Source organism: Alternaria postmessia (genome assembly GCF_024291825.1).
Source record: "Alternaria postmessia strain BMP 2775 chromosome Unknown scaffold_18, whole genome shotgun sequence".
Classification (NCBI taxonomy): domain Eukaryota; kingdom Fungi; phylum Ascomycota; class Dothideomycetes; order Pleosporales; family Pleosporaceae; genus Alternaria; species Alternaria postmessia.
This window is the reverse complement of record NW_026260091.1, coordinates 408,177-433,071: the sequence shown is the minus strand read 5'-3', so window position 1 is coordinate 433,071 and position 24,895 is coordinate 408,177. Positions and strand designations below refer to the sequence as shown.

Genomic DNA, 24,895 nt, shown 5'->3' with positions numbered 1-24,895 from the left:
GCTTTGAAGGATGCTGCTGCTGCTGCGCACTGACTGTCAGGCCTGCACGTTAGCGCCCCGAGCTTTCACCCTGCTCTTCTCTTGTCTCCTCGCGGTTTGGCGGCCTCGACCCCGGCATGCCATGCCTTGCGCTTGAGCCGCGAATTGGCCAGGCATGCATGGTTGCTCACGGTTGTGTCCGGCCTATTTGCTGACCCGGAACGCTGTGCTGGGTTTCTAGGTGGTGTCCTGCAACGGCGGTGATCATGACCGTGTGGGCGTCGGTGCAGCCTTGCTATCGGAATCCGCTATACATCTGGCCAGCAAGGGTGTGTCCGCTACACTACATAGTAGCTAGTGCGCCTAGAGGTGGTTTTTGGAGGTGAAAGTCGAATGTAACCTTCAGTAAGGCGGCCACCCTTGACGTCGGCCCTGACGTCTGAGACTGCTCCCACAATCGCTACCCAGCAGGATAATCTCTTTTCGATGCAGCGTGATATTGGAGAACTTGTCCGTGCTGGCGGCGCCATGGGATGCCGTTAACAAGGGTCGCACTCCATCGCGCAGCAACGAGGAAATTTGGCCAGCCGTGTCTTCCCATTCGGTGCGCCTGGATGGCTGTGCCGTTGACGTACCTTAAAGCCAGTAAATTGCCCCGCGTGTAGTGGGTAAGCTGAGAGCGAAGGACTCAAAGGCGCTTAAATGCATGTTTGAGGTAATTCTTATTGGCCGCTAATATACGCTTCGGCTGGGTAAAGACCGCTAATTCGCTTCTTCCGTCCCCTTCCAACTCACCTCCTCTTCTTCGCACCTCTCAAGTAGCACCTATCCACGATATCGGCGAAGATCACTGCCACCACTACTATCGACAACACGTCGCTAGCTAGCGTATAGACATGCCATGTCGCTTTCGCCCCACACCACGGGACTTGTTCCGTGGAGAACCGCCGACAAAGACCTTCCGCACAACGCTCAGTGGGTGTCACACCCCACCACCACGGTCCCATCCTACTAGTCAATCTGGGCTGTGCGTTGTTGAACGGCTAAAAGACATTGTCTTGCAGCGGTCCAATCCCGAAAACCCCGCTCCGCTGTTGTCCTTCAACGGTAATCTTTGCTCATCACATTGGTAGCTGCGTTTGATCAACGGCTCATTCCGGTAGAATGCTTGCGACATCATTTGTGTCGAAAAGCTACCCAGAAGGGAATTCTGTAGAGCGGAGCGTTGGTTGTTGTTCGACGGCTGCGCACTGAACCTGCGACCGCAGCATACGGCGGCTCCAAACCTTGAAGCACTGCCTTTTGACACTTGATATAGCTACATTCTTGTCGCCATTCACCTTGTCCTTCAATTCTGAGGCCGCATGCGTTCTGCTGGACTCAAAATCTGCCTTGTTCAGTTTGGCTCACGCATTTGATAACTAAAACGAACCAGCTGTACACGAACAAGCACAGCGATAGTGTACGGACTAGCGATACCATAAGTATCATCAAAGGCTACGTCGTGTATGCTCCTGCTGCACACTTCCTGGGGTCTCCATACACCTTTGTGCCTAAGGTATTGCGAAGTGTCGAAGTTGGCCACTCACATCCCGGCTACTGCAAGTCTCACTGACTTCGGCGGCATGTTCACCAGCCGAGATACGGAACACATGTTACCTTCTCGAAGTATGCATTGGAGGATCTTGTACCTGGCCCAAGGATGGTGCCATCCGTTCCGTGTGCGCCACGTTGGAGGCCTTGGAGTCCTGATTCAAGCCTCCATGATCTTCGCCGCCAAATGCACCGACGCTCATACGGCACTGTAGTTCATTTACTGACCGCCTTAGTGCATCCGAGGCTCGCGATGAAGCTTGGGAAGTGGTTACCAGGAGTTGCGAGCTTTGCGTTCTGGAATAGACCCGGGCGTAATTCGAGCCACGATCTCTGCTCGGCTCGTTCGCTGCGCCTCACACCGCCCGACTCTTATTGTGTCATACACTGCGGTACAGTGCTGTTCTTGTAGCACGAATAGAGCCAGTCTCTTGATCTCCTATGAATCAATAAATATCGCGTACAAGCGCAGGACTGGGACAATCGTATGTATGATGCACTGGAGCGACTGCCAGATGTTGAAGTGTCTCCTGCGGCCCCAGCGATGTACGTGATATACGCGCTAGATTCATATCACTTTCATGTCGATTAGAAGACATAGTGCATGAAGAAGAAATGTGTTATCGGTGGTCTGCAAGGCTACGATGAGAATTCGACCAAGCGGTCGGGAGTCTATATCCAGGTGGTGCATGGACCACCAACCTGTCAAGATACACAAGTAGGTAAGCGTGCGGGGGACACGTTCCACAGTAGCATCTAGGCACTGGCTAAGATGGCTGGGTAGTCTCTGATACCTAAAAGCTAGAGCACAGCTTTCCAGACTGGATTTGCAGTCCTCAGCCTTGCGTACCCATTCTCCATACTAGCTTGGCCACTAAGCTGCTTCTGGCGCACTAGCATGGACCCTTGGGAATGGATTGCCAAGCACGTTACATGTAGCGTGGTAGCTTGCGTCAAACCCGGGGAAGACATTACGCATCACCATCCAACAGACGCCATCAACTACGCGTTCTTTCCTAACTTCGACACCAGCTCCTGCCGGAACTGGTGCTGGATATATCGGCATCGGTATCTCTTTATCGACTACCCTCACACAGGCACAGAGTGCCGGAAGCGCGCTTTGAGCCCCAACACGCCGGCGACAGGCGGCTGGCCTAGTGCTGTGTAGCCGTCGCATAGCATTATTCGTCCCTAAGATGGGGTTCAACCTCTTTCACATCCTCGGCGACGTCTCGCATACGTCATCAAAGCTCATACTGATATGGGCGATACACTCAAACAGCAGTGCTGAGGGTGAGCTGGCCTCAATCTCCACTTGAAGCATGTAACATGAGCTGACGTATGCAGGTGTCTCTCTCATCACTCAAGTCCTCTATGCGCTTGTCTTCGGCACGCGATATCTCGATATCTTCACTTCTTCGGCGACCAAGGATGGCTGGCATACGTGGAACTTCTCGTTGAAGGTGCGCAGAGCTGGCATACGTCAACGCGGACGCGGCTAACCCGTCAGATCTTCTACACACTGTCATCACTGTACATCATCTTTTTGATGACGAGCGTATACGCACGCACACGCGAACGCGAGAAGGCATGGAAGTTTGGCATGTACTGTCTGTTGGGTAGCGTACTCATGACTCCGTTCTGGTACCTCATCGTCAAGGATACCCTTCTTGGGCATAACGCCTTCCTCAAGGTAACATCTGGTCCCGCTCCTCCACAAATTGACCACTAACATTCGCAGGTCCTCTGGGTCTTCTCCGAAATCCTCGAGTCCGTCTGCGTTATCCCACAACTCCTCCTCCTCCGACAAACTACTGTGCCCACCGTCCTCGACTCTTTCTATCTCGTCACACTCGGTACATACCGCTTCCTCTATGTCTTGAATTGGATCATGCGTGGCGCCAAAGAACCCGGCTATCGCGACCCTACGTCTTGGGTGTGGGGTACCATACAGACAGCACTCATAATCGATTTTGCGTGGGTGTACTGGACGCGACAGCGCGTGAAGCTTCGCCATGGCGGCGTGGTAGATTCGGATGACCTCGGTCGCGGATGGATTGTTGGACGCTTCGTGAGCAGGAAGAGCATGGATTTCGACTACGACGAGGAGACTGCTGGACAGCGCAACGACACCACACAGCCCAAGAACAAGTGGGGCCGGAGAGGCATCTCTGTGTCAGCAGACGAAGGTGTGGAAGGTGCGCCGAAGCGAACGACTCCAGAAAGAGCCAACGTGGACCCAGAAAGCCAACCGTTGGCCGACCCTGCCGCGTTCGAAGATGAGAGCGATGATGATGCGCCACCACCTGGTACTGCTACTTCAGTCGCTGAGCAGAGCGGTGTCAGGAGGGATGAATGGGACGACGATTTGGACGAGGATGCTACCGAACATGATGCAACCTCGAAAGCCATCAGATAAGTCTACTGGCATGTTTCTTGAGTAGAGGTACTGGGGTCATCCTATTTCAGATACAACATCGTCACCGCTTTGCCTCATTGCATTGATCACAATTCTACAGCGATTTACAATATCAGTCTCACCGCACGTGCATGTATAGAATGCGTATAACAAAGATACATCAGGCTGCGCTCAACCGATCTCTCTGTGTAGAACTGCATTATTGCCCATGCACTTACTTCTTTAGACACGGAGTCCATCACCGCGTCTAACCCCTCAAAGCCCCAAACCTGGTATCAGGGCCCGACTAGCATACCTGCCTGTGGGTAAACCCACGTGCATACCATGCCAGCGCACTACAAAGTTGCGGTACATGAACCAGGAACGTGGGGGCGGGAAAAGACGCCATGATAGGCGTTTGGCAAGGCCCCAACTGCCGAACTCACGCTGACTTTCACACGTGGGGTCCGATATGCACGGTTCCCGATGATATGCTAGTTCATACACTCTTTACCGGTTTTGCCTGACACAATGACGGATCTACAGCGCTGTGCTAGCCTGGCTTAGCGCTTGAGTTCGGATACCGAGGATGTGGTATGCTGCATTGGGGCTGAATGGAGCTGAGGAACCGATGGCGCAGGTGTGGACGTTAATCACGTTGATCATTGGCTGCAACTCCTGGAAAGAGACGGAGCGAAAAGGAGATTGAGGCGTCGATAGAAGAACTTGATTAATCATTAAGAAAAGAAGCACATTGTGCCTATGAACGCCACCCAATGCAGGTATCATCATCGTCAAGATCTCGCCACATGCAAAACTCCGCTCAATGCTCTCTGCCACGCAGACATCATCACTCTTGATAGTAAAATCAACACCATCCACGTGTCAAAAAAAGGCAATCCCGACGTCTAGTACTTCAGGTCGACAGGCTGAACGCGCCTCTTGTGCAGCTTAGTAGTTGAGTTTCCAGCGCCGCAGACACCCTCAGGAATGTCGAAGCTGTTCGTCCTTCCTGTGGGCGCATATACCGCACCCTCGCCCAGACCTCTCTTGGCAAATCCACTCCAGATCTCGCAAAGGTTGTTGCCGCCCGTAAGCGCTTTGTCCGCATCCACAATGGCATCGCGAGCAGAAACGAAAGTAGGGTTGCAAGGCTGAAGTGCCATGCCGTCCATGACGACTTTCATAGCGAGGTACTTGCCATCAGTCGGCACACCGTTGTCGTCAAAGGTAGGTAGCCAGTCGTCGTTCTTGCCATGCTTATCAATGAGGTTCCAGAGGACCTCGTACAACATAGACGCCCAAATGTTACCGATGGGGTGGACCTTCTCGTACGAGTCTGCGTCGGAGTATACCTGAGGGTTTTGGTTCAGGTCTGTGGAGTACAGGTAATTCCTGATTCCAAGTGGACGGCCACTGATCCAGTCTCCCATTGGGTAGTCGGTGGCGCGAGTGTCACCAGGCTTGAGACGGATAGCTGTTGCGTAGAAATCGCTCCAGCCTTCTCCCATGCCACCAGATTCCAGGAGAGATAGACATCCTGCGTTTGCGGGTCCACCAGTTAGACGGTTGGAGAGGCCGTGCGTGTATTCGTGAATAACAACACCGGCGTCGAAACAGCTGTCGCGGTAAGGAGTCGTGCTGTTCCAGATGTACATGCGCATGCGTGCTGGCTGACCATCGGGTGGTGTAGCGAAGTTGGCATTGTTCAGGCCTGAGCCATCCTGAGAGTTGAGGTAGACAAAATCTTGGCCAGCACCACCCGCACCGTTGTTGTTGATCTCAAAGTTTCCAGCCTTCTCGTTGAAACCTAGTGTGTGCAAAACATCATGGTACTTGTTGGCGGTGTAGAAGAGTTGGGTGACAGAGGCGTTGGCATAACCCTTCCAGTTGGTGTCGTTAAGCGAGAAGGGGTAGTCAAAGGTCAGAGACTCGCTGACAGGACGGGGAAGGTTGAGAAAACCGCTGTTCACGTTCTCCCAGTTGGTATGGGCAATACCGTTGTTGCCACGGGTTGTCTTGAATGACGTAGTGCCATCGCTGTGGTATCCGAATTCACTAGCCTTGGGAGAAAAGTCATCTTCCGTTAGCTGACGGTCTCCCTCAAACGGATCGTTGATACCCCAGGGGCTGGAAATTGTTAGTGGTGATCAGACATATCGTGGTCATTGCTGCTTACTAGACGTTGTAGGTAGCGTCCGCAGAGTAATCGACAACGGCATGTACCTTCTCGCCATCTTCCGCGTCGACGTATGTCAGAAGCCAGTTGCTCATGACATCAGTCTCGATTCTCCAGGTAAGAGCGAGCTTTCCCTCCTCATCGACAAGGTAGACGAGACGTGCTTCAGGCTCACTGACACATCCAGTGGTTTGCTTGATAGCATAAGTCTCGGCAGCTTCCTTCGCCTCAGCAATAGCTGATTCAGCGGAAATTGGCAGGCCAAGGACATTGACAGCTGACTTGAGGGCATTGGCAGGCGCGGCACCATCCCTTTTGCTCAAACTAGGCGGTGCTGGGATGGCGCCCTTGTAGAATGAGTTTCCGAAAGAAAAGACATTGCCATCACGACCAACCTGCTAGTTGTCAACCAATGATTTCGGGTGATGAAAAGCATGTTTGTGTTATGTGGGACTGGGCGAAATCTAGAGGTTCATCAACTTACATTGACGTTAAAGTCAGCTGTATCGATGTCAAGACCGTTGGCGGTCTGTTTGAAGTAGAAGTGAGCTACTCCGTTATCGCCGACATAAGAGTCTTTGACAAGACGAAACTCAGCATCGGGGAGCGTAGCCTTGACCAGGTCGGTGGCAATGTCCTCGGCACTAGCACGCTTCGCAAGTGTGTTGATGTTAGGATCAGCCACAACGTCGGCCGTGTTCTTGTACGAGGCAGCGTGCTTCAGGCGGTATGAGTCCAGGTCGACAGCACGACGAGCAAGTGTGCTTCGGCCTTGCCATGTGGGTTGAGGGTGGCCATAGACGCTGATGGCTGACAGCGAAGCCAGCGACGCGAGGAGGACGGAACGCATCGTGATAACGAGTGAAGTAGAAATGATAGACTAGGGACAGAAGATGTGCTCAAAAGGAAAGCTTTGAAACAGTATAGCACTCCTCTTATACATGACCTGGTCCTCGCCACACTTGACCCCGAACGACTCTCCACACTCCGTCCTTGACCCGTTCGAGTATATGGAGCGAGTAAACGATTCAACACCAGGCGCGTACGTTAGTAGACTGCCCACGCGACAAGGGAACGATCACTGGCTTCCTTTCCTGGCCTAACTCCACGCGTAGTCGACCGGTGCAGTGGTAGGAAAATGATAGAGCGGAGGCTTGGCGACGTTGTTAAATAGGCAGGCAAGCTTCTTTGACCCTGGTTATATTGGCCTGGGCATTATATCTTGCATTGGATGCCGGAGGCGACGATCTTGACCTTCCGGATAGAGCCATGGCTCGGGAGATCACGAATGTTTCATGCGTTCACATGGAGCAGGCAAAGGCGCATTCGCGGTATTGGACACGGCAGCGACGGAGCCCCTGAAGTAGCGTGCCGTCGTTCCATCCGAGAAAACGAAGAACAGACGTGTCATTGCTTTGTTTTTGCCTGCAGGAACCCGTAAAATCGGAGCTTTGCAGACTGCCAACAAACACGAGGAGGCGCCGGCAGACAACTTGTCTCGTACACAAGTCTTCTGACACTGGATAGGTGCATGACGGAAGGACTAATTAGACACTTCGGTGTAGCCGCAGCTGTAGTGAAAAGATAGTAGGGCTGGGCGCATTGGTCGCCTGCCTGTTTAGCGGTAGTGTGTCCGTGATGTGGCTTTCGAGGCCCGCTCCGTGGAATTACGATCGCTGCCCAGAGAGGATCGAACGAGCAACATAACGGCGCATGTGGCTGCAACGGAAATGCAGGGTATCGCGGGAGCCTTTTGAAGGGAGACAAAGCGCAGGCGGGAGATGTGGTTGGAGGGACTCCAGCGCGAGATGAAGCGTGCCAAGAGAACTAGCTTAGCGGAAGGCCCCCCCTACACTCCTGGACGCATATAGATAAGAAGGACTGTATCTTTTGATACTTGAGGACTGCGACGAACAGGGAGGCGCGTGAACATGTATACTGATCACGGACGATAGGATGGCGCCACGGATCGACGTTGTCAAAGCCATGCGGCATCCCACACTTGTCACGCCTTGTCACTAAAGCAGCCATCGGGCAATGTCGCCTCCGTGCCATCTCGCTCAACATATGGAGTTTGCAAGACCTATTCCTGCTGTGCGCCGTGTCTAGTTGTGGGTGCGCAAATTCAGTATATGTCTCACCTGCAGTTCATGCGGATGTATACCGTGCTATTATGTGGTGTCTTTTGCAGTCCTATATCTGGCCCAAGCCTCACGTACAGGAAATTTCAATCTTGCGTACCATGTGTCTATTCCGGGAGTTTACGTACATAGACCTGGGTGTCTCAACAGTTCATACACAGCTACTTGCGCTGTACCATCAGAGTACAATCAGATTGCCAATCTTCACGCCTTGACTACGGAAGTAATACCTCCTCCTTATCCCCACCCCGTTCGCCCTTCTTAGTAGCCTGATTGTGTCCTCCCCTCCACCTACCATAATCATTGGGATAGGATTTGGTCTCAATATGCCCGTTGGCGTATGCTGCACATCATCAAGCAGCGGCTGCACAGGAGGTTGCGTTGGATCAGGATGTCTATTCTCCTCGTGTTCTGGGAAGCTGACGATGACGACTAATTGGAGAGAGGCGGGGCTAGGTGGGTAAGCGGGGATGTTGTGCAACTTGGTCGAGAATGAGCAGTCCCCCCTAGGGATTGCTATAATCTGGTACTGTTTTGCTACTTCAAGGGGTAGGCGCTCGGTGCATAGTGTGGTAGCGTGTACGTAGACATTTGACCAGATGAGGGGATTATTGGAGCTGTATGACATGTCCGGATCCTTGGTATCTGGCATTGGCGCTGCACCAGGCCCAGTGGGGAGGGCAGCAGGAAAGAAGTGGCGTTTTGCGTTTTGCTGATTATTATTTTGTGATTTGGGGGCCGACGACGTAGAAGTGGGCGATGGGACAGAGAGCAGAGCTTGTAGTGATGAGAGAAAATTGGAGAGATAAGAAGGTTCGTTCTCAAGTGCCTCGGGGTCGACCTCCAAATCAATTACATCCGCAATGTCCAGGTCGGATAGGTTACTCATATCACCTAGCGCATCGCTAAGGATGTCTGACAACGTGTTGGAAGATGCGGTCGCTGGCTGAGGCGGTACGTCGATGACCAAGTCTAGTGTATGCGAGTCTCGCGTTCTCGTAAAATATGGATCAAGTGGATTGAAGTTGTCGATAGTTGAACGAGACATGAACACTTTCTCGTCTCGGCCCAGAGCTATGTTAGAGATGGCGTAGATCCGGAACTGCTCATCAAGGTCCAGTTTCTGTTCTATCGCGCGCGGCTTGTCTTGCTCGCGAACCATGCCAAGTCTGAGTCCACTCATTGAATTGACCAAGATACCTTCGTCTACCCTTTGGAGCGCACCGACCAGCGACGTACTGGGCATATTGGGAAAGGAAAGATCGAAGGTGGTTCTAACAGCCAATGGTGAGCTCGTTGCGTTATACGGAATGAGTGCTGGGGGCAAAGTCCACGGATAATAAGTGTAGTTGGAAGGCGAACGTATATCTGATAGAGAAACGCTGGGATGATCGGCACTGAATTCGACAAGCGGTGAGTCAAGTGTCTCAATAGTTGGCATGAGATGTAGTTTGGCAAGGCTCGCAGCATGGTAAACATCAGTACGAGCCGCTGTTGCAGAGATACTGAATGGCAGATGGGCTGGCGGGAGAGGGCATATCTCGGGCGCTTCGAAGACGGGAGAAGACCCTGGCCGCGTTTTATGGACAGAACGTAACCGCTTTGGCACGATCAACGGGTGGCCTTCGGTAGTGAAGACAAATGGCGCGTCCCAGGTGTTAAGCGGATGCGACGGATCGAAGAGTAGAAAGAGGTATTTGGCAGTCTCGCCAAGGAAGAAACTCTCCATGCGATCATTCAGCTCCCCAGTACGCACATCCTGCAGGCCGGCCCACCCACACTTGGTCCAACAACGTCTTTTGATATCGCGCAGCGCCATTTCCCCTACATGGAGGTACCAGGGGTCTTTCGTGGCTTGGTAAAGGTACCAGGTCGATTCGATCCACTCTGGTCGTCCGCCCCACCAGCGAAGGCCATGCTCGATGTTGCCAGTTGCGGTCGACCATCTTTCGGGCATGGCGGAGTAACGGGTCCAAAGAGCAGTGTAGAGCAGGTGCGTCTCGATGGCTTCGTCGAGCTTGCCAGCCATAGTCAGGAGTCCTTGGTAGAATGCGCTCAGGCTATCTATCCACCAGGCCCTGATGGCGCCTGTATACAAGTCAACTTGAGCATAGTGTGGATGCTGGTGTTGGGCACCACGATAGATTTGTCGTTTGATTCCATCGTGAGCGTCGAGCCAAGTAGCTAGGAACGCGTCCGGTGAATCAGTAGCCGCATTTTCTTGATCAAAGGGTAATCCGGAAAGAAGAATGTGCAATTTGAGGGCATATTCAAAGAAACTGTCGATGCCCGCTCCAATGCCCGTGTAGGCATTCACCCACTGCCCCGTCTCGGCATCGATACCAGCACCGATGAGCCCGATGCTACTTCTGCGGTGCCACACAGCCCAGAAAGCATTTTTGGCTAATCTCTCGTACTTGGGGTCCCCAGTCAGTCGGCTCAGAACGGAAAACTCAAGGACCAGACTTCCGGCACCAGCGCTGCATGTCTCAGTGACTTCGGTCCCTTTGTCGTTTGGATCCCTCCCGCACTGGCCATGCTCGGCATCCATGTTGTTTGGTGACTTAGCGTAAAAGGGTACTCCGTATCGCAGATTGACTCGGGGGTAAGGCAGACCAGTCGGTGTGTTGAAGGCTGGTAGCAATCGATCAGTGAGGTCTGTCGCGAGCCGCAGTAGTTGTCCGTCATAGACAAAGCCATTGGGCCAGAATATGCCTTGGCGTCCTTGTCTCTTCTCTGTTGTTGCATTGTAACCTCTGATAGGCAAGTCTCCGACAGCAAACTGATGCGAGCTGAGCAGTCCACCGACTCCGCGGATGACCGTCTCAAAGACCTGCACTTTGCTGTCCAAATCAAAGCCTCTCGCCCTGGCTCCTCGGCCACGGGGTCCCGGAGTGCCGTCGCCATAGTTTTCTACCAATAGTTTGACACCGGCTTGGAAGTCGTCCAAGGCGTTGTTGGATGCAGGCGCATCGAGTGGAGGTGTAGAAGCAAGTATAGCGAGCGTCGACAGGCTGTCTATCAGCGTCAACGAGTAGTTTCCGAGAACGTCGTTGACTTCTATATGGGCGGGGTTCTGGCGATCGCGAGTGAGGGGTGCGCACGTAAGCGGTCGCAGTTCGTCCTCGGGGAAGGCATGCTCCATGTAGTTGTCGTAACCATGGTAGAAGATGTCGCGTGTCTCTTGTCTGCCACAGTTAGCATGCACATGTGGCGGTGGCTCGTGCAGAGCGGTACCTGAGTTCAGATATGGCTTCATCGGTCATGCCATGACCGGGAGCCGTCCAGCAAGCTATCCACAGCAGGAATACGCATAGTAGCTGAAAGGGTGCTCCTCCGGGCATGGGCGCATGTCGCCGCAGAGGCCTTCCAGTCTGTCGCATGGGCAAAAGAGTCCCTGGGAGGCGACATGGAACTGAGGTCTATCAGCTGTGGAAGGCGTGGGTGCAGTTGGTGTATAAGCGGGGCGGCATGTCCGGTGCTGGTGCTGGACTGGTGAAGCCACGATTGCCATATGACATCGGCGAATTTCTGGCGAGGGAGGAGCGTCATTGCGCCAAGCCCTGCTCCATCAATTATTTCATCGCAACACTCGACGGACACGCCATCCTCCATGTTCCCGGCCCATGTCTTGTAGGGGCGCTTTTTCTTCTTAATTTGTAGTTTATCTCCCCCTCTTCCATCACAATGCTGCCTCGAGCCGCCTTCCGCGCACTGCGCACCCGGCCCGCACTGGCAACTCCGCGCATCGCACCTATAGCTTCCACCTCGCAATGGACGCGCACCTACGCCAAAGTCGGCAAGCCAAAAGATAACACATGGAAACCCGCAGACCCAATCAAGTTCGACGAGGGCAACAAAGCGCGGCCCAACCCAGTAAACCCTTCAGAGCAGCCCGAGTTCGACACTGCGGCGGCACCCGAGAAAAACACAACACCGACACGGCCCTCAAGACCAGTGGAGAGTGCAACCCAGGCCTCGAAAGATGCGGGCAGTGACTTCAAAATGGGGGAGCAGGAAGAGATGTCGGGACCCAAGTCGCCCAGCGAGAACACAGACCCCACCACCGAAAGCCCAGAGTCGCAACAACCACAGAAGCCGCTGCCAGATCTGCGATACGGAATCCCCTCGACCTTCGCTGAGGAGCATGCCGAAGCCGAAGGCAAGGCCAAGAGAGACCCGAACGACCCAAATGAATTCTACGAGGACCCCACACCAGGCGCTGCGGGCGGTCGAGAGGGCGGTGGTGGCGGCGAACTCCCCAAATCCGCATACGAGACCAGTACCGACAGGCGGCGGAATCGCGTTGCCAACTGGTCCTATCTCGCCATGCTACTCTTCGGTACAACGGGTGCAGTCTTCATGGGCAGGAACTGGGAGAATGAAGAAGAGGAAGCAGCTCACATTGATGCTCCAAACGGTTGGACATTGGGAGGCATGTACGCTCGTGCAGCCGCCCGCATCAACGGACAAAAAGCATACTACACAGAGCCCACCTTCCAGAAGTTGCTACCAGACAAGGAAAAGATTCCTGGGGGCGCGCCCGAACTTACTTTGGTGCTGAGTCTGGAGGACCTCCTGCTACACTCAGAATGGACCACCAAGCATGGCTACCGACTAGCCAAGCGACCCGGTCTCGACTACTTCCTACGATACCTCAGCTCACAATACGAGCTCGTCATCTTTACCTCCGTCAAGTCCATGGATGCCGACCCCATCATTCGCAAGCTTGATCCATTCCGTCTCGTCATGTGGCCACTCTTCCGTGAAGCTACTCGCTTCGAAAAGGGCGAGTACATCAAGGTATGCTCCCATCGTCTTGCTTCTAAAGTCACTCTTGCTAATATTCTCAGGACCTTTCCTACCTCAACCGTGACCTTTCCAAAGTCATCATGATCGACACCGACCCCTCGCACGTCAAACTCCAGCCCGAAAACGCCATCATCCTGCCCAAGTGGAAGGGAGAACCCGGAGACAAGGGCCTCGTAGCCATGATTCCTTTCCTTGAGTACCTCGCCATGATGTCTCAAACCGGCACCCCAATCGACGTACGCACCGTTCTCAAGTCCATGGAAGGCAAGGACATTCCCGTCGAGTACGCTCGTCGTGAAGCCAAACTCCGCGAACAGTTCCAGCGCGATCTCCAAGAACAGAAGAAGAAGACCAAGGGAAGCGCAGGCGGCATGTTCATGAAGAGTTTGGGTCTTGACGGGCCGAAGCAGGGCATGGTTCTCGGTGACCAAAACATCAGCCAGGGAATGTCAGAGGGCAAGATGATGATCGACATGTACCGCGATTTTAACAAGCAAAACTACATGCACCTAGACAAGCAAATTCGCGAGAACGGAGAGCAATGGCTCAAGGAGATGGCTGAGGAGGAAAAGAAGATGCAGGAAGCTCAACTCAACGACATGAAGGCAGGCGCGTTCAGCTGGTTGGGTGGTTCAGCGCCTCAAACAGCCACTGTACCCTCAGCGGCGAGCGCCCCGGAGGCGGCGGCAAGTCATCAGGAGGGTGTTCAGCCGACGCAGACACGGTAGAGAGTTTCCGGAATGTACGTCTAAGGATTTGAAAGATACCACGAAAAGATACCGTTCCACTCTTATGCAGGCAGCACTGGAGTACTTCATCTGGATATGGGTGTCTTGGGTACTCACGATATGTACTATATATGTTGAAATACAGTATCACGAATGCATAGCAATATGTTGCGATTGCAATGACTTGAGCAACACTTTCTTTCGTACATGCCTCGGCTCACGGCGTTAACACCGGACGTAATGGTGGGGCGGCGCGCATTCGTCCTTCGTCATGCATGTCCCAGCCGCCTGTACACTTCTTCCAATCCAACCCCAGCTCTGTAACTGTAAATCAACATCACCATGTTTCAATTCACATCTCTCGTATCCAATCCGTTTGCATCACGGTCTACACCGCCAGAATCACCCCCAGAGCCGCCCATCGTGTCCGAAGAAGCCGCGACTGCACCGGACCCGTTCCCTTTCCTTCGCCTGCCTTTGGAGCTCCGTGAACAAATCTACTCTATATATTTCAGCCCTGCCGATCATCTCGTCAAGAGTACCGAACTAGAAGCCAAGGGTTTCTTTGGGGGCGTATACCAATGGGACTTTGATGTCCTCAGGGTAAACAAGCAGGTGTACGAGGAAGCAAAGAAAGTGTGGAGGAGAGAAAATGTATTTGTCAAGGTTGCTACACCCTGGCCTTCTGCGGGTATGTATAGGGTTTACTTGATGGCGACAGAAGGGGTTCCAGAGTTACTCGAACACACCGCGACGACACTCAGTGGAATTCGCGGACGCCATGAGCTCCTCCTTTCTCTTCAGGATGCAACGCTGATATTCAACTTGGAGTCTTAGTGAACCACATCTCATCCGAGGGTCTCGTACCCATCGTGTGCACCGACGCCCGTGCCGACGCGTTTACGTCGTATCATGCCGTTGTACAGATAACCGCACCCTTCCATGGAGTTGTGCCTGAACATATGGTCGTTATGCTCGTGGATGATTTGCACCTGTTTACCAAAACGTGGTACTATAGTGCACTGTCGTATCCTATGCTCAATGAGCGGCTGTCGACTACCTTCGTCCTGAGGAATCCGTATGCAGAGTACAACGATGAAGAGGAAGGCACAGCAGAAGCGCAGGAGGAGCAAGAAGGTCTAGGGATCCCAATCTCTCTGCAGCGGAAACTCTTGTTACCTTTTGAACACGTCAAAGGTCTCCATGGTACAAGCATACACGGCTACTCCCCCGCGGTACGCGAAGAACTTGCTCGCCTCCAAGCCAAACCTGTACCCACGTTGCGCGAATCCGTTGAAAGCGCCACAGACTTCATGCTAGCTGGAGACGCCGCGCTCGCATCCTCGTCAAATGCCGATACCAATAGTAAAGGCGACCCTGAAGCCGAAGCTGCCAACCGAGAAGCCGCCCTACAAGCTCTCGAGCTCTACAGAAAAGCATTCCATGCAATCCACATTCTGATCCACGGACGCACACGCCGCGTCCTTGCAGACGACTTCTTCCACGATAGCATAACGTCCGGTCGTTACGCCGGTCAAACCGGGATAACCATACGCGTCGTGCTACGCCTCAAACTCGTCTCACGAACCGTTGCAGCATACAACAAACTCGGTCAATGGGGTGAGGCTGCCTTCTGGGGCTTTCGCACGGTACAGATCCTGCAAGAATCGTTCAACACTGATTTCGAACATTTCTTAACCGACTTCATCGAGGGCTCTGATTCTGGTTTGGTTTATGTACGGGCTGGAATTGCATTCTGGCATATGGAGAAGGACAAAGAGGCTTGGTTGGGAGAGCTGATTAGTTATGCTGATGAGCCTGTGGCTGAGAGTGGTCGGCTCTGGGCGGCGGCCCGGAGATTTGTTAAGCCTGCTGCGAGGGCAGATGTAAGGAAGGAGTTGCAGGATCATGGTGTACCACAAACGATGATCAACCTGTTTAGTGATGTAGCGACTAGGGAAGAAGCTGTTGAGAGTACCGTAGCTGATGATAGAAGTAGTACCAGCGAGGAGTAACGGTATTTGCGGTTAAGAATGCAGGCTTGTTCTACTATGAAGCGCATGTAGCCGTCAAGATCATCAAGGCTTGTCACAGACCATACAAAAACGACATCTTCGCATCCGCATATCTGGTTGAATCCAACCTCTCGGCCTCAATCTGCTCTGCACTCCTTCCCTCTGCCCAAATCATCTTTCTTCTATTAACAGCTTTTAAGATGAACCTATACGCCGTGTACCCTATAAGCGCCGCAGCCACGAAGCCTAGTGTGGCGTAAAAAGGTGTCAGATATCTAGGCGCATATCGTTTCTTGTAGAGTTGTGAGCCGATCACGCCTGCGAGGTTGCCGAATCCGTTCACACCGAGAACGAGGGACCGTTTTCCAGGCTCGGGGTTGTTGCCACTGAGCCAGGCTACAGTCAGGGGGGCTGAGATGTAGCTTCCAAAAAGAAGGATGCAAAGACCTGCGTACTGTGCGTGGTGGGACGGCGCGGTAACGGTGATGATCAGGCCGACGAGAGCAAAGAAAGTGCCAATGATGATGTGATAGCCTCGTTCTTTCCGGTGATCTGAACTAAGGGCAAAGAGGTATAGACCTACGGCACCGCATACGAATGGCGGTACGGACATCTATATATAGTCACATCAGCCTAAATCACAGAATAGAGTATACGAGCAAAAGAACGTACCAAATTTGCGTCAACTGATGAGTATCCCAAGCCCTGCACAACCATAGGCATAAAGACGGAGAACGCCTGGCTGGGTACACTAGCACAGATATTGAAGAAGAGTAGAAACCAAAGTTTCCAGTCTTTGACCGTTTCAATAGCATCCCTCTTCGTAAGTCGATCCTGTTCTACGCCATCACCTCCGTAACTGTGTGCAACCCATTTGGAGTTGTCTTTAATGATACGCTGCACAGCGAACACCTGTTCTTCGGTATCAAGGAACCAGGCTGATCCTGGTCCTTGCGGTAGCCAGAACCAAGCAATCATTGCAACGAATATCGTCAAGGCCCCTTCGATGATGAACAGGTACTGCCAATTATGCAGGCTGGTGCCGTTGAGATGGAAAATGCCGAATGCTGGTCTCGATGTTAGAAAAGCATTAGAGCGTACAGAAGATTGCAGGGCATACCAATAGAGCCCGAGAAGGCGCCGGCAACAGCGTATTGTCCGTAGAAGAGTCCGATTCGCACAGCCATATCGTATCGGCCGTAGAAGGTGGAGAGATATGTGACGGCTGTAGGATAGAAACCCGCCTCGAAAGCGCCAATCATAAGTCTGACAGCAATGAGACTTCCCTTACCCCGGACAAAGGCGTGCGCCAATGTAGAAACACCCCAGCCGATCTGTCTTGGATTTAAAATTACATGCCACATGTGTTTACGGTAAACTTACCATTATAATGGTAATCCAGTGCTTTGCGCCCATCCATCTTCCTACAGCGGCCGAAGGAGGCTGAAGCAACACGAACGTGATGAAGAAAAGCGACACTGCTAGGTTAAGATCATCCGGGGTTGCGCCAATGTCTTTAGTGAACCCTGCATACGTTAGGACAGATCCTTTACGATCAGCATTCCGAAGATCTCACATACCTTGCGTCTCCGCATTTCCAACATTCGATCGATCTAAACCGTTAAACAGATACAGCAGGGAAAGAAATGGTAGCAGCGCAATGTCCATCTTCCTGTTTACGCGTTTTGACATGGAGCGCTCCTCAGGACTGGGGGCTTCCCCTTCTGTCGACATTGCAATCGCTCCACCCATATTGGTGGTTGAACTCATCACTGTAGAGTTGCTACTGCGGGAACAAGGGAGCAGAGGATCATCTTCTTGAATAAAATCCATAGTAAAGGCAAGTTCCGTAAAGTAAAGATGGCCAAGCCTAGTCACCTTCACCATTTTCCGCTTTCACATGTACGTAATTGCTTTGGTGAGGCTCAAAAACGGATCCTTAGCTCGCCTACAATGACCGATGTCGATATGTTACCGCCTCTCACCCCATTGAATTTGCCCGATCAAAGTTGTATACAGCTTGGCTTGCAGCAGTCCATGGATCGGAGCGTGCCAGGCTAAGCTTGGCCAATCGGAGGTCTCCGCACAGGGAGCCATCCCTGTCCGAATGTGGGTTTCGACATCGACACCTCGAAGGTGAGCCAAACGCGGTTCTGCAATGGTTGCTTATCTTGACGAGAATGGTAAAAGGGCAGCTTGGAGGAAGGTGGACATGACATCGTTGCCTCATCCTCCGCGGCGAGATCAGCCAACATGGAAAGCTCTAGAAACATCTTCTATGCACCTTCGGCATCTCGAGTCGCAAAACTTTATGCACTACGAGCCGGTTCCAAGTTATTGTTCCGTGTATCGATCATGGCGTCAGCAAACCCCTGATAGCCCGACGAGGTGGTAAAAGCGACTCCCTTAGACCGTTCGTAATCGAGGGTCACTGCATTGCCGTGATTGGTTGACGGTTCCGCGGGCGTGGGAGCGCCGCGGGGAAAACAAGCCTCTTCGATGCCATTCGCCCGGAGGACAATCCCGGTGAACCAATCAAATGAGTAAGCTGTTATGTAGCTTTAGCCCGTCACTTTGCATCCAGGTTCGCAGCTCCTGGTAGACAGTACCTGCTGTCATGTTCGATGTACTTCCTTGGATTTCTGGGCCTCGCTGGGCACTGTACTGCGGTCCAGGAGTACTAATGACTAGACCAGGGTCATTTCCTTGCTCGAAGTGTCCATGGCCATGAGACAGGTAGCGATCAACTAGAGCTTTGAGATCTTGTAAAACTTTGTAGCAGTCTCTGGGGTAGTTGGTACCCGTTCTTGACTCCTCCTCAAAGGTGCGCATGGCAAAGTCTATCTCGGAGGCATACACTGCGGTGTTGAGCAGAGCCGGTGAGGCTTCGGTGCTAGAAGAGTGAAGAATCCGATCTAGTATCAGGATAACAGCTGCGTTGAAGACGAAGTGCAAACCGGCCTGCAGTAGCTTCCTCGTTGACCGCAATCGTTGAGCTGACGACAAATTACGCTGGGCAGCCTCTGAGCAAGCTTGAATATATTTGCTATGCGCGTGTTGCTGCACAGACCATTGGCCGTTCATGTAGCGTTCAGCAACAGCTTGCTTGACAGCGGCAAGTAGGATCGGTCGAGTTGCGAGGACAATGAGCTGGTTCGAAGCTAGATGCAGAGAGAGAACCGCAGGATCAGCGTCTATGTGGACAGCTAGTACCGGTGGCAATTGCAGCTTCCAGTCTTCGAGCAATTCCAGAGCCTTATCCACGTGTAGGGTCGAATATCCACGTTGGTAGTGTCTCGGGGCGATTTTGAATGTTTCACAAACAATGTAGCCAGAGATGCGGGATAGCTCGACGTGTGCTCGGAGGCCTGCACACGGTGGCATTGAGCTGAGGAGGTTAGTAATGCTTTCCGCTTCACCTATATGCAAATACTTACGGCACATCGCTTGGTAAAGGTAGCCTGATCGCTTCATCAAGTAGAGTCGGTGGGCGTCCCATCAGTACGGAAAGCCATCTATCCAATACATATAGGGTCCAGAAAGTGCGTTTACTCGCTTCGTCATTACATGACCTGAATGCCCCATGTATTATGGCGATATGAATTGCTAGGCTGACCTTGACGTTTGGAAACAAAGTCAGCATGTGCCTTGAGTGCAGCGCGTACATGGATTTTACTTACATATACGTAAGCTGAATCTCTGCGGTTGAGTTCGATTAAATAGAATCCCATAAGGGTCAAGACCGGCACATCATCCAGAGTGAATCGTACAGTATCCAAAGGGTTTCCAAGAAGCTTTCGCGCGCGCTTGAAGAAAGCCCCTCCTGCATGCTGGTCTGATCGATGGAAAGCCGCATGATCAACAGACGTAGCCAGGGCGAAGCAGACATGATAAAATGCCAAGCGTCGGTGAGTGTCTTCAGTCGTCACTGCACTCATCGAAGGGGCTGCAGATGTGGGAAGCTTGCTGAGATCGCCCCACCCTGTACGGTATCAGTGAAAGTACCAGCGATGACCGGCGCATAGCTTACAGTATATCCCGCCGGAGAGAAATTCGCCGTTGCCATCTTGAATATATGCTCGTAATTGGGCCAACATCAATGCCATATCTTCCTGATCGGGTAGCCATAGAGGATCCACACTTGGATTGGGAATTGGTCTCGAGTCGTAGGTCTGATATGTTCCGATTGAAGCAACGAATGAAGACCCATCCGCAGACTCAGGCTGGAAGGTTAAAGGAACTAAGGTAAGCATGAATTGTTTCAAGTAATCCAAAAATGTCGCTCCAGATGTTTCGCCAAAAAATCTCGGGGTCCCACAAGGATCAACAAGCAGGCGGCCGTCGTTCGCATCGGCTTGATCCAGTTCCATTGACACAGATAGGAAAGTCGGTGCGGTTGAACGCCCTGGCACGCCATGATCGAGCTGGCCAATGAGTTCAGCGGCTTCTTCAGGTGCGGCAATCTTGAACCCCGTCTCGAGTGCTGCACATCGCTTTCGCAAACGTTCGAGCTCGTCTCTCAAAGAGTGCTTATCCGATTCGGGTGCTGGATACTCACATTGTCGTGAGGATTTGGTGCATCGCTGGCACGGCTGTTCTCCAGAACACCGAACCCGACGAACGTTGCACGCGTTGCATCTACCCTCTGCAGGTTAGCGATGAGTCCCAGAAGGCTTAAGCTTAGACTGCCCAGAATTTGAGCAATGCGCGCGTTCTCAGTGCTGCAAACGAGCCATGCTGACGTATGCAGACAACAAATGCTTGGGCGCCATCTATCGACATCTTGGTACCATGGCACCAAGAAACCGCGACCAATACCAAAGCGAAACACGGAGGCTGGGACTATACTCACGCTCTTACGACGCGCTTTCGTAATGACGGATCGACCTTGTGTCTTCTTGGATTAACGGGTAGTCGCTGTGGCTGGGGAGAGGAACTTTGGGAGGATGGTGTCAAGGTGGACTGCATCTCGGGCCGAACGGTTCAAGTTTGTCGCAGTATACCTGGTACTGCCATGGGTTGTGTGGAGAGAGATGTGGGTGAGGGACGGTAGCACCGAAGAAGGGAAGACGCGAGAGGTGCCGAAAGCGTGCAGCGCCTCTCGGACCCCACAAGCCTAGTTAAACGGCACGTCACCGCCATCGTTATGTTGAGATGTCTAGAGACAAGTTTACAACTGTCGCTTTCATGAAGGCGAAGAGGTAAGAATCGCGAATGCGATAAAAGAAACCTTTGCCACATGTTCATTCAGAATCACGATCCAATCATAGGATGTGGGTGTGCTTCCATGGCGAACGGCCGGGGGAATGGCAGGGTTGGCGGACTAGCCTGTGGGACTCTGCTGCAGAGATCATACCACCCAGCACCACAATGCATGCCTACACGGAGGATACGAGCGGAGTGCCAAATCCGTAGGTTTTTTCTTTTACATGAGCGTTGGTAATCATCATGGACATAGTTGTAGCAGTGATGTTTTACGCTAGAACTACCGACGTATACAAAGCGCGCGCCAGTGGGGGGAAAGAAAAGAAAAGTTTGATATTAGAAGCTTCTATACCAGCAATGGGTATAGAAATCAGATTAGACGCGGCTGGGACATCGATTCATAGGACGCCACACGGTACGGATCGAAAGGAACCCGTGGGCTAATGCGTGTCAAGAATAGAAAAAGAAAAGAGAGAGACGAATTGCCGGTGAACGCGAACGCGACCTCGGCCTCGTCACGTATCGTAAGGGCTCACTTCTCCAAATACACGGCTAATTGCCACCTACAGGCCGTCCGTATCATGTATTTCGCCTCCTCTTCGCTCATCCAGTTCATTTCTTCATCCCCGTTCCACTTGATTCCTACAATCTTTCCAGCGCCCTCGCCCTTTGTATCCATGACCACGAACAGTTCTGCCACCTTCAGTCCAGTCCAACTTCGGTGGAAATGGACTTTCAGTTTTCCTGTCTGATCAGGACCCTCGCTGTATATATACCACTTATCATCCATGTCCTTTGGTGCATACCCAAGATATAATGAGTATATTTGCGAGGGTGGGAGGAAGATATTCCATGAGGTTATGAGGGGCTTGCCAGGAAACGGCATGGTTGGTAAAGCACTTGGAAGTACGCGTCGCCGCGGTTCTGGAGATGGTGGGGGTGTGAGTTCGCTGCGGACGTGTCGATTTGATGGTAGCTCGATGCGTTGGATATGTGCAACCATCTTGGGTTGTTGCGGTTTCGACGCATCGATGGCTATGACAGTGCTCTTGTTTGCGGGCGACGGCGGTGGTGTAAGGAGGTAGGACGGTGCATGTGAAGGACGGCGCTGTAACCTTCTCGGCGATTGTGGATTGGGTGACTGTAAACTGGGCGAATATGAACGAAGGCCTTCGTTCATTAGAAAAGGCGACGGAGGAGCGTCGCCTCGATCTCGTCTTGAGAAGCGCCGGAATAGTGACTTCTTTCTAGAAAGCGGCTGTGGTGATTCGAGAGCCATTGTCTTCAGTATTACCCCACCTGCGATTCTTCTTATTATGTCCTGGCTGTAAATGGCAATCCTCGAATATGATTTCAATGGCGAAACGAGAGTATGAATCAAAGTAATAGGCTTGTCCGTCTCACAACGACAAGTGGGGAAGAGGAGGTGCACCGTGCAAGACAAATACGATGGTAGTACTCAGCCGCTCCCCTCGCGAGGGCTGAGTCTGGCTTTATTTAGCATGCACATTCCAAACTGCATGCGGACAAGCGAACACGCAGCAGCGCACCTAGATCCACTCCACAGGCACGGAACATGAGAACTCCTGCATGGGGTGGGCTGGCAAGCCTGAGTAAAGATTATGGCGCGTGATCGGCCTGAGGATGGCTGGAAAGAAGTTCTGGTGGTGGGCCGGCAATGGCAAGCGTCATGACCCAAACTTTGACGCGGGAAGCGCACGGCCTTTGCTGAGAAGTGCCCGATATAGCGCATCATCCTTCTCTTGGTCGAAGCGCCCATGGAACTTTATCATCGATTCGTTTGGTTCTCGGGTGAAACATCTCCTAGGCGTTTTCCCCCATTACGAACCTTCTCGTACCCTGGGTCGTGAGCGTGATGGCTGTGTTCCCTAGGATCCTTCGCATACGTGTACCTCCCCACCAGGGTCGCTTCGCCAGCCTGCAAGCACGGCGATCACATCGGCTCCTCAAAGCCGAGCGTGCCCACGAACATAGGTTTCATACATATCGCGATTTTACAATCAAGCCAGTACAGATGACTAGTGTGTGCCGCAGATAGCCCAGTTAATTGCCTTTGGTGCCGCAGTCTTGGGTTTTAGCTACTAACAAGGTCTGGTAGGCCCAATCACAGTTCCTTTATCACATCTCACGATCTGTGCTAAGCAAAGCTAACAATGGGTGGTTGGAACGCCAACGTAGCTCTACGACATGATCGATGTGACGGGTGGGGCGATCGTGACCTGTACGAGATTAGCTGGATTCCCACGACAAAATCAAGAGCACAAACGTGGCACAGGGTGTTCGCGTCCTATTGAAGGCCAACAGCATGCCGCCGGAGAATTGATGGCGCAGTCTCTGGGTCGGCGTTTACACCCGCCTAGTCGGCCAGTTACCATAACGCTCTCCTGGGTATGCTGGGCGGAATGATCATTGATTCATGAGTTGAGCTCGTCATGATCATCAGAGCCCATCAGCTTGCTGGTGAGCAAACTCTACTATCATCTCTACAATAAGGTCTGGTCACACAGTTGCGAACAACACTCTCTAGAGTGGCGATATCCTCCAGTGGCCATATCCAGCATGTCCATGTACAAGAAACTCTAGGATCAGAGTGATGCGGGGTGACAGCTTAGTGTGAATGCAGTTGTGTGCCCATGGTATAAACGAGACGGGTACGACAGCCAGCCACACCTGATACTAGCCGGAGCTACTGGACAATTTGCCGTAGTCCGCATTGTTCGCTGTTCAACTACATGCCATCTAGAACATCATGTAGTCCATCTATTGAGCGGCTACGAAAGTTCAGCCGCAAGGGATCAGCGTAGTACATCACAGACAAAGTTGTCCAGACCGGCTACAAGCTCAAGTCAGAAATATTCGCCTTTGCAAGCATGACATTTGGTCTAGAACAAGCAACAGTATTCCATTGTCCAATCAAACAATCGTCTCTTTCTGATCTGTTGACCATGGCTTATTTGGTAGCCCAGATTCACTCCAACTTCAGCACGTTCACATCGGCGCTTGGAAAATTCACGCTACCCGGCATACATAGCGTACTAGAGTTAGAATACACATTATATTTGGGCCACATTTTGTTCTCGCATGACCAGCTCCCACAGTCGAGATCAAGGAGACTCCAGGCGGATAGAGCGTAGACGCCTTCGCTAAGGTCATTATTAGTGATTGTGGCTTGTACACTGGAACCATGATTTGAAAAAGGAAGTCCAGACTACATCAGAAGGTAACAAGAAAGACTTACTTCTCACACGACCAACTCATTTGCACAGTCAAGTTGTAGACCTTCGGCTCTGTCGTATCAAAATTGAAAGTCGCGCTATTTGTCCAGCACCAGTCGTCGTCCCTCACTTCTCCTCCAGCAGGCGCGAAGTCGCATTCATAGCTGATAGAGGGGCTGAAAATGGCGAAAGAATTCGAGTTCTTAGCACTGCACGCAATAGCAACTCCAACTGCGCTGTTAATCAAGGTGAAGTCGAGAAGGCCTTGTCTTGGACCTTGGGCGGAGGGAGATACCATCAGGTAGTACGAGGAGAACTTTATGTTTTCGATGGAGAGAGAAGGGGAATCAGCTCCAGCTGCCGTAAAGAGGGAGAGAGGAGGAAGGATAGCGAGCACAATGGATGAGTGAAACATGATCGCTGTAGGCTTCGTAGATTTACCCTGATTGCGTGAAACTGGATGGCAATGTTGGTGGAGGCTGAATACAAGAGGTGACTGCCCAAGGCTATAAGTAATGTGATTGCGTAGCCTACTTTAAGTCGATAGTGATAAGTAATCCGCCAAGCATAGTTGGCAAGGTGACACGCCGAGAAGGAGTACTTTGCTAC

General features: G+C 52.3%; 9 protein-coding genes across 9 annotated transcripts; 3 read left to right on the top strand and 6 right to left on the bottom strand.

The window, feature by feature from the left end:
- Nucleotides 1-2,768: 2,768 nt before the first annotated feature.
- J4E82_004103 (uncharacterized protein) lies at nucleotides 2,769-3,991 on the top strand (the record flags this gene model as incomplete). Its single annotated transcript, XM_051730384.1, has 4 exons — nucleotides 2,769-2,865; nucleotides 2,920-3,035; nucleotides 3,083-3,265; nucleotides 3,314-3,991. 4 exons carry the CDS (start codon nucleotides 2,769-2,771, stop codon nucleotides 3,989-3,991), a joined length of 1,074 nt encoding a protein of 357 aa, XP_051590012.1.
- Nucleotides 3,992-4,878: 887 nt separating this feature from the next.
- Nucleotides 4,879-6,999, bottom strand: J4E82_004102 (uncharacterized protein; the record flags this gene model as incomplete). Its single annotated transcript, XM_051730383.1, has 3 exons — nucleotides 4,879-6,100; nucleotides 6,150-6,544; nucleotides 6,634-6,999. The coding sequence occupies 3 exons, from the start codon at nucleotides 6,997-6,999 to the stop codon at nucleotides 4,879-4,881; spliced, it is 1,983 nt and encodes a 660-aa protein (XP_051590011.1).
- Nucleotides 7,000-8,451: 1,452 nt separating this feature from the next.
- J4E82_004101 (uncharacterized protein) lies at nucleotides 8,452-11,634 on the bottom strand (the record flags this gene model as incomplete). Its single annotated transcript, XM_051730382.1, has 3 exons — nucleotides 8,452-8,460; nucleotides 8,586-11,478; nucleotides 11,528-11,634. The coding sequence occupies 3 exons, from the start codon at nucleotides 11,632-11,634 to the stop codon at nucleotides 8,452-8,454; spliced, it is 3,009 nt and encodes a 1,002-aa protein (XP_051590010.1).
- A 343-nt stretch (nucleotides 11,635-11,977) lies between these two features.
- Nucleotides 11,978-13,830, top strand: J4E82_004100 (uncharacterized protein; the record flags this gene model as incomplete). Its single annotated transcript, XM_051730381.1, has 2 exons — nucleotides 11,978-13,093; nucleotides 13,144-13,830. The coding sequence occupies 2 exons, from the start codon at nucleotides 11,978-11,980 to the stop codon at nucleotides 13,828-13,830; spliced, it is 1,803 nt and encodes a 600-aa protein (XP_051590009.1).
- A 342-nt stretch (nucleotides 13,831-14,172) lies between these two features.
- On the top strand, nucleotides 14,173-15,845 carry J4E82_004099 (uncharacterized protein; the record flags this gene model as incomplete). Its single annotated transcript, XM_051730380.1, has 2 exons — nucleotides 14,173-14,521; nucleotides 14,668-15,845. 2 exons carry the CDS (start codon nucleotides 14,173-14,175, stop codon nucleotides 15,843-15,845), a joined length of 1,527 nt encoding a protein of 508 aa, XP_051590008.1.
- Nucleotides 15,846-15,918: 73 nt separating this feature from the next.
- J4E82_004098 (uncharacterized protein) lies at nucleotides 15,919-17,597 on the bottom strand (the record flags this gene model as incomplete). Its single annotated transcript, XM_051730379.1, has 5 exons — nucleotides 15,919-16,458; nucleotides 16,518-16,912; nucleotides 16,966-17,179; nucleotides 17,229-17,371; nucleotides 17,426-17,597. 5 exons carry the CDS (start codon nucleotides 17,595-17,597, stop codon nucleotides 15,919-15,921), a joined length of 1,464 nt encoding a protein of 487 aa, XP_051590007.1.
- A 783-nt stretch (nucleotides 17,598-18,380) lies between these two features.
- J4E82_004097 (uncharacterized protein) lies at nucleotides 18,381-19,229 on the bottom strand (the record flags this gene model as incomplete). The annotated part of the gene is made up of 1 exon (XM_051730378.1): nucleotides 18,381-19,229. One exon carries the CDS (start codon nucleotides 19,227-19,229, stop codon nucleotides 18,381-18,383), a length of 849 nt encoding a protein of 282 aa, XP_051590006.1.
- A 2,353-nt stretch (nucleotides 19,230-21,582) lies between these two features.
- On the bottom strand, nucleotides 21,583-22,230 carry J4E82_004096 (uncharacterized protein; the record flags this gene model as incomplete). The annotated part of the gene is made up of 1 exon (XM_051730377.1): nucleotides 21,583-22,230. The coding sequence occupies one exon, from the start codon at nucleotides 22,228-22,230 to the stop codon at nucleotides 21,583-21,585; it is 648 nt and encodes a 215-aa protein (XP_051590005.1).
- Nucleotides 22,231-24,175: 1,945 nt separating this feature from the next.
- Nucleotides 24,176-24,701, bottom strand: J4E82_004095 (uncharacterized protein; the record flags this gene model as incomplete). The annotated part of the gene is made up of 2 exons (XM_051730376.1): nucleotides 24,176-24,209; nucleotides 24,310-24,701. 2 exons carry the CDS (start codon nucleotides 24,699-24,701, stop codon nucleotides 24,176-24,178), a joined length of 426 nt encoding a protein of 141 aa, XP_051590004.1.
- Nucleotides 24,702-24,895: the final 194 nt, after the last annotated feature.